This window comes from Podarcis filfolensis, assembly GCF_964270895.1.
Source record: "Podarcis filfolensis genome assembly, chromosome: 3".
Taxonomy (NCBI): Eukaryota; Metazoa; Chordata; class Lepidosauria; order Squamata; family Lacertidae; genus Podarcis; species Podarcis filfolensis.
Window position 1 is genome coordinate 101,130,682 of NC_139606.1, and position 8,229 is coordinate 101,138,910.

Below are 8,229 nucleotides of genomic sequence, written 5' to 3' on the forward strand. Positions count from 1 at the left end.
ATGACAAGATCATAGTCTGACTGCAGAATGAGAAATAGTATCCATTCACATTAATATACTGTATGTGCACTCTGAATACTACTTCACTGTAAAAAAAAGGAAAGAAATCTGTCAAGGCCAGTTCTCAAACTGCTTACAATGCATTTGACATATCTGGTGTATATCCAGATCTGAGAAAATCTGTTTTCCTTCCTGGAAACATTTTTCATAGGTTTGCTTTTTTGTGTTCTAATTTTTTCTCCTAATTTCATATGAATATTGGGTAACTCGCTGAATTTAGTTTTGTGTTAGAGTTTACCATTAGAAAACTGGGAGCACTTTGGGTGCAAAATTAATGCATAATAGTTCTTCATGTCATCCAAGTCCGGAGCAGCTTAGGGTTGTATCTAGTGTTAGTCAAACTCAGAGTAGGCCCATTGCAATTAATGGAACGTGATGAACTTGGTAGAGTCATTGGAATTAAAGGGTGTCTGAGTAAAACTTAGTTGGCTACAACCCTCAGTCTCAAGGTATTTGGGACTCATGATTCATGTGAGGAGGTGGTATCAATGGCTGACATTTTATATTTTCCTAATTGGGTAGCAAGGGACACAGGTGGCGCTGTGGGTTAAACCACAGAGCCTAGGACTTGCCGATCAGAAGGTCGGCGGTTCGAATCTCCGCGATGGGGTGAGCTCCTGTTGCTTGGTCCCAGCTTCTGCCAAACTAGCAGTTTGAAAGCACGCCAGTGCAAGTAGATAAATAGGTACCCCTCTGGTGGGAAGGTAAACGGCGTTTCCATGCGCTTCTCTGGTTTGCCAGAAGCGGCTTATTCATGCTGGCCACATGACCCGGAAGCTGTATGCCGGCCACGACTGGACCTAATAGTCAGGGGTCCCTTCACCTTTACCTAATTGGGTAGCTACAGTTTCTGAAAGAACCATCAAAGGAATAGTTGTTAGAATGTTCAGACTGGTCTTTCCGAGCCCTCCCTGGAAATGGGACCGTTGCATGCTGAGCATGTGCTTTACGACTCATCGAAGGTCCCTCCCCTTTAATTTTGGCTTGTTCTGGGCACAACCAGCAGAAACCTCATCAAAAGGAATGAAGGTAGTACACTGAAGTTTCCTGAAACAGAACAGTATATTCAGCTTCTTGTATTCCAAGATGCAGTAGCCTTCCTGTGATGATCCTACACCTTTTGAGTTGCTTGTGGTCATGATGAGAATGTGAGTTTGAGGTGCAAATGGGAGATGGGGCACAGCAAGAGGGATAAATGGGCGAAGCTCTGATGGTAAAAGTGCTTGGCTGGCAGAAAAGAGCTTCTGTAGATGGACATCTGGGAGGTTAGCTGTTGGTAGAGGAAGGTTCTGTACTTGATAGTGTCACACATCCCTTTTTTGTTCTCAGAATTGGTTGCCACTGTGTCTGCACAATAATGGTAGTCCTGTGCTTAAACACACAGCACTGCTGCTATTGCCTCTCATTTGTTCTTAATCAGTTTGTATAGTGTGTTTGGCTTAGCTAAGGTATGAGGATACCTTAGCTAAGTATGAGGATCAGCCAATGAAAAGGCCTAAGAAAAAGCCTCTGAATTAGGTACCATTTCTTTGGAATGGGCCAATTTGCAATGCCAGTGATTTTGAATTGGGCATGATTCCTTGTTGATAAAGCCAGAGGGTTTACTACTAAGCCCTTATGACATACGTGACTGGGGAAGGACACTTTGCCTGCTTTGAGAGGCATATTTTGCTACTTTCGGCTATAACAGGGACCTCCAACCTTCTTGAGCCCGTGGGCACATTTGTAAACTATAGAAACGATTGTGGGCAGCACACACTCATCGCAACCCCCTCCCCACTTCCCCCCTCCTAGCAATCAGGCTTTAAGTAGAAGGATTCCCCCCTTGGGGCAATTTTTGAGGTCACAACTGTGGAGAGAAGGGTTAGCTGTCTGCCTCCCAGTTACTCCTCCCCCATTGCAGTTAGGCTTGGAAAAAAACATTTCATTTGTTCCTGTAGGAGGCTTGTTTAAAGCTTAATTGTGTTTGTGAAGGGGTGTCACAGCTAGGGAGAGGAGAGTTAAGCCTTCCTTCCCTAGCTGTGCCACCCTCCAAAGGTCCCCCATGCAAAAGCTTTGCTTGAAAGAAGTATTCTGTTGTCTACAATAGAAAGCAGCCTTTAAGCCCTATAAGCACTGTAATCAGTGTGGGGGTGCCAGCAGGTGCCAGTGAGGGTCTTGGTGAGCACATCTGTGCCCACGGGTGCTATGTTGACAATCCCAGAGCTGTATGTCTCATCAAAGATCCTTTATATTACTAGGCACAGGTAATCAAACATAATGAGCATTAAGAGCCATGCTGGATCCAGGCCAAAGGATGGCAGTAGCCCTTTCTTGCAGTTGTTGCCTAGCAACTAATATTTAAAATACAGGCTTCCCCGGATACTGGAGGCATCATACAGCCATCACGATGAGTAGCCACCGATGGTTCTCAACTCCCTCTTAAAAGGACCTAAGTTTAAGGTTGCCAACAAATCCAGTGGCAGTGAATTGAAAAATCTGTGTAAAGCACCACTTTTTGCCTGCCCTGAATCTAGTTTTAGTGTTCTAAGAATACTAAATCTTAAAGTCATAATATTCAGCAGACTTAAGATTAAAGTGCCTTTAGGTTCTTGAACTCTGGGGATATATTTTGAAGAATTTGTAAATTAAAACAAAGTTCTTTTCACAATGCCATCTGCATATCTCGATAGATTTGTACTTTTGTGGAGAGTTAGCTTGTACTTCACTCTGAAAGAAGTGTTACAGTCTTCCCATGAGTGCACCCAATTGGCAACAAGTTTTCCATTGGCAACTTCATGTGACTTACTCAATTACACCTAAAGTATCTCTTTCCTAAACAAGATAAGTAGGAACTCATTTTACTTAAGCTGTTCACAATTTTTTATTTTGTTTTTGCTGTGTTTCAAAGCACCAGTGCTTTTATATTTAAAGGTCAAAATTTATATATGCTATCCAGCCATCTGCAACTGTCCTGAGTGAACAAAATGCCCATGAAATGGCAGAATAGGAAGATCTGGTTCCACATTGCTTTTTCACAATTAATAAACTTCCTTTAACCATAAGCATTTAGGACACTTATCTTCCCCAAGGCTCATTAAGACTAGCTGAAAGTTTGCTTCTAGACCATAGAACTCTAGAGATTCTTCATAGCTTGTCTAATGTATTAATAAACTTAGAAATATCCTAGTTTAACCACTGATTCTGGGGTCTTGAATCTTAAATAAGGACCCTGGCGAAGCCGCAGAAGGTGGAACACAGGGAAAGTTGGTGGAAGCTCTCAGACAAGTGAGAATTACTCATAGGGGGAACTACCGCCACCTTCTGGAGGACGTGCTGATTAGTTACAGGCTAGCTAGAATGCAGGGAGAAGAAGGCTTTGATGAATCGGCTACAGCCTCTACTTCAGATTCCTCTGATGGATCCAGTGACCAAGAGACAGACACCAAAGCAGAAAGTGAGCAGAGTGCTCAAGAAGATTCTGAGATGGGCGATGAACAGGGTGCTAAAAAGTTGTAATACCTTCATTTTTTTCACACAGTTGATGGTTTAGCGATTATAATGTCTTGGTCTCTTGCTATTTGTTACATCTTAGACAGTTAGCTTTCCTCTTAAATTTATTTGTACATGCTGAATGCATAAAAGGTATTCTTCTCTCTGTGTGTTTTGTGTGTTGGAGAGTTCTTCCCGAGAACTGCTGCTTGCCTAGGCATTGTTACTGCTTGTCCTCTGCATGCATGGCAGGAAGCAGAGCAGCAAAATTCTTGTACGTTGGTCAAGAGGTTTCTGCGGATTTGAGTCTCATGGCATTGGGCTGGAATTTGATAGTCTAAGAAGAATGTCATATTGTAAATGCATTCAAGTGAAAGCTATAACTTCTGTGGTTTTCATTAAATTGGTAGAGCCTAAAATTGTCACCTTAATCCAGCATTTACAGTGTGTTGATTATAACTCACTTTCTTTTACTTATTACAGTGATGTAGATATTGCATGTTTGTATTGTGAATAGTTCTTGTCATGTCAAAGGCATATTAGCCCTTTAAGTTTTAAGGCATGTTAAGTTAGTCATTATATTAAAATATACGGTGTTATGTCAGGCTGTAATTTGGACTATATCATCTGTACCTGATTTTCTGAAATTGTATTCAGGATGCACTTATAGCACCTATGTATCCAATGGATAAAATGTATTGACCATTAGTGTTTAGTACATGAGTTATTATTGTCTACGACCAAATAAAATATGTGTGGAATAATCTGAATGCATATTGACTTTATTTAAGCAGTTTGGGGTAGTTCAAGTTGCCATCAAACAGAGCAGAATGTGTAATATCTAATTTGTTGACATATGAGAGTGATCTTTATTTGTATTAAGTTTTAACTCGCTGAACAAATTTTATTTCAGAAGTGATACTCCTGAGCCAATAATATTTGCTACTTTTATTAAGTTTTCTGCCATTGGATAACTGACTTGTTTACACATTGGAATGTAAAAATGATAGCGTTAACACGTACAAAAATTTGTATTGGGTTATGGGTTCTTTGGGTTAGGAGCATTGCTGCGCTCGCTCACCTTTATGGAAAGGCTTGCTTTGAGGTGTTGCTATCATACTTCCAAAAAATTATACTGACTGTCTAGCAGATGCCTAGGCTAATTTGCTTGGTCACAGTTTCAAATGGTTCGTATTCCTGGCAGTTTCTCCTTTTATTGCCATTATGTTCCTGGGTTAGTGGAGAAGTGAGAGTGATTGAACCACCTGAGGGCGTGATGGTCTGGTAAGACTGTGGAACCAGAAGTCCCAGCTCCTCCTTGTATGTTTATTCCTTGTTGCAATTCAGGACAATGCGGATTTTTAGGCCAGTAGAACACTAACAGTTTCCTTCTTCTTTTCCTGTAGGGTGCTGGCGATCTAGAAGATCCGTGGTAGCCTTACAGATCTGCTAAAAATGCTTTTGAATCTGAAAAATGGGGGAAAAACTTTTAATCAGTTTTCTTCAATACAAAGGAAAAATTCTGGTGGATTTCCAACATTTTGTGAAATGGGCAGAAAGAAATTATTAGGATTTTCCATCATTTGTTCATATTTGTGTTTTCTGATATTGCCACTCTTAGCATTGCCTGTACTACAGTATTTTTACCAGCCTTGGGCGCATTGGTTACATCTTTATGGAGCCTGAGCCCTAAAAACCAAGGAAGGAATAATGCTGGGAGCACATCACTAAATGTACATAAAGTACCATGGGATTGTAGTTGTACTCTGAAGACACACTATGTTTTAACAAAACTTACAATAAATGCACAATTGAGTGCAAATAATTGTAATGAGACACTTACTTACTTCACCTTACCAAGATGGAAGGCTTTTGCAGCTCTGGGCTTGGAAAGTCATTTCAGTTGGGCAATATGCTATAGGATGTGTATTTTTTTTTATTTTAAATTTTCCAGTTTTACCTGTATTACCAGACTGTTAGGTTTTTCCCTACAGTGTCCAAATTGTGATATGTTGCCTACTGCTTGCTTAAGATAAAGTGTATTTGGCAATAATATAAGAAGATTTTAGGCATCTAAAACCAATAAGAATTTTGCGCATGTGTATAACACATCCATAAACTCTTGCTAGAATAAATATTTTTAAACCAAACAACTTAATTTATGGTTAGTTGTAATTTGCTTTGACATCTCACTCATTGCTGCAGTTTTTTTTTTAAAATGCTGAATATTTGCCTTTATTATAATGTAAATTGTGATTTTGTTCTAAATGTGGTTTTCTATAGTTCCCCCCCCCTTTGATTTCTTATCAGCTGTTAAAAGAGGTCGAGTAATATGGGTATAATTTTTAATTGTTTGCATTATTTACAAAGTTCAAATTATCACTTTGAGATTACTATAAATACAGCTAAAATTATCTATTTTAAATCTAAGAAAATATTAGAGATATTTTCATGGGTTCAGTGACCTTTCATTTTATAAGCAATGGGCATGGTACAGAGTGGCCGTCATGTAAGGTACTTGAAGATTCTTAGTTTAATTCTATTTTTGCAATAACCTTATTTTTTTTTCTTAATTCTTTTTGAGTTGTGCATGTATTGAGTCCAGTTAATGCTGAAAGTGGAGAAGAGTAAAGTATTTATCTAAAAAATAAATAAATAAAAGCTATTGGGGAGGGGAAACATTGAATGTATCCATTTGTACATGATTTACATGCTGTGGATGCCTTGTAAACATTTTCCTATTTGTTTAAAACTGTGTTTCAACGAGGATGTAGTTGCCCTTGTGTGTAGTTTAAGCTAACGACAGTCATCAACTGGTTTTGTGTGAAATTCATGGTATTTTTCTGTAGCTTCCCCCTCATACACACACTCGAGTGTAGATCCATGTACACTCTTGTAACCTGGTGCCTATAGCCAGTTTTCCCGATCATTTGGTTCTTCGTGTATCTGATTTTGGGGGGGAGGGGGGCGGTTGGGAGGGGCTAGAGGATTATTGCCACAATATATTTTATTTATTCATTAGATTTTAGCCTTGTAAGTTAAAGTGTTCTAAATGATGATGTTAACAGGTATTTGTCCCTACTGGGTTTTTTTTTGGGGTTGTTTAAAAGCTAGGGAATGAAGAATGCAAAATGGTTTACTGTTCAGACTGTCTGCTCTGGTCCAATCCTGTACTGATAGTACCTTCCCAGTATGATATTGTGATGTTTCATACAATACAGTGAACATAACCAACTTGTTATCTTCAATAAAGGATTGCTAAAACAGTGAGAAGCGCAGTTTTGTGGGAAAGGAATTAGTGACGAAACAATTACTTGCTTCTGTGATTGTAAATACTGTGGTTTTTTTGGTGTATGATCAGCATGCTGTTGACCTATAAGAGCATAAGAACTCTGGCTTTTTCTGTGATATTTGGTTCCAAAGAACAATTGCGTATCAATAATGCACAAGTCTGTATAAGCACCTAGTTCTTGAGAATCATCACTGCTTGAAATTTGGTCCAGGAGGTTAGAAATGAATTGAACTGCAAGTGAAACAAGCTGAGGTGATAGCGCTTGATAACATGTTGGTAGAAGGCAGCCTGTGCTATTTGCAAAAATATTACTGAACATTATGCAAAATGTTTGGTGTTACTCAAGCAAAGTGTTAAGTTTTACTTTCAGACGGTCGTAACTTTAGGAAGAATGATTTCCCAAGGTACAGGAAGGGAAAAGAAATCTGAATTATTGCCATTATGTGCAGTGTGTGATCCTTTGCATAGGAAATGCTATTGACAGGTGTTCTGCTAACTGAGCTGGATCCATTTACATCAACATCAGAAGGCAAGTGCCTATTTGTGTGGTCTAAGCTATTTTGATGGATGCTAAAGCCAGCCTGTTCTTAAACCTTAGCGGAAGGATGCTACACAGACTGTTGATCCTCACTCTTTTTCATAGCTTTTACTGTTATATGTCCATACTTGAGAATATGCCTTTTTGTTCACTCCACAGTAAACACTAAAGGTTTAATATAATCACATTCTTCTGAACCTGGAAAATGTTCACTTGTGTATTGTTGATATTTATATCTAATAGACTTAAAAGGATGTTGCTAGGATTGGTCTGTTCACCAAGATAACCATGCCAAATATAAACTAAAATTCACTGTCAAAATCTTGTAGGCCAAGTTTGGGGAAAAGTCAAGAGACACGTTTTACAGCCTAAATTGTTTTACCTGTACAAATTGTTTGGTGGGCTGTCAGTTTAAAACATGAGGATAAATCCTAATGCAATTTATAATGGATAATTGTTTCCTTGAAGCACCATATCATAGCCCCAGTTAAGTTATAGCTTAGTTGCTCCGCCACTCTCTTTTCTTTTTCCAATGAGATGATGTAAAGGGGGTTGCATCAAAACACCTGAATATTTCTTAGTCATTGTTCCATATTGAAGAGTAAAGCTGGGTTTTTCCGCACAACTAATTTGCCTCCAGAGAGCAGCTTTCTGCCAACCACACTATGGATATGTTTGCTTCATTGGCAGGCCATCAGTTCCGCTGAAACATGATCTTAAGCTAAGTCTTGGTTTATGTCCAAATCAATCCTTTTCTCTTCCTGCCTGCTATCACCTCTGCTTGCTGTGTTTGGTTTTAAATTGCCAGTAACGGTGCAGAGACTTGGAGTGTAACAAGCTCTATTGATCAAGAATAAAAGTGAAAAGT

The 8,229-nt window shown here is 39.1% G+C and overlaps 1 protein-coding gene across 8 annotated transcripts in view; it reads left to right on the top strand.

Annotated features, from left to right (window-relative positions):
- PPM1B (protein phosphatase, Mg2+/Mn2+ dependent 1B) overlaps positions 1–6,804 on the top strand; it is a 41,343-nt gene extending 34,539 nt beyond the window's left edge. For 4 of the 8 annotated variants that reach the window (XM_083605489.1, XM_083605487.1, XM_083605490.1 and 1 more), the window contains one exon: positions 3,268–4,295. In XM_083605489.1, the coding sequence (XP_083461615.1) occupies positions 3,268–3,558 (291 nt within the window). In that variant the 3' untranslated portion in view covers positions 3,559–4,295. Of the gene's footprint in view, positions 1–3,267; positions 4,296–4,937 lie in introns of those variants that run through there. The other 4 variants (XM_083605493.1, XM_083605491.1, XM_083605494.1 and 1 more) reach the window with 1 other exon arrangement.
- The last annotated feature ends 1,425 nt before the right edge of the window (positions 6,805–8,229 follow it).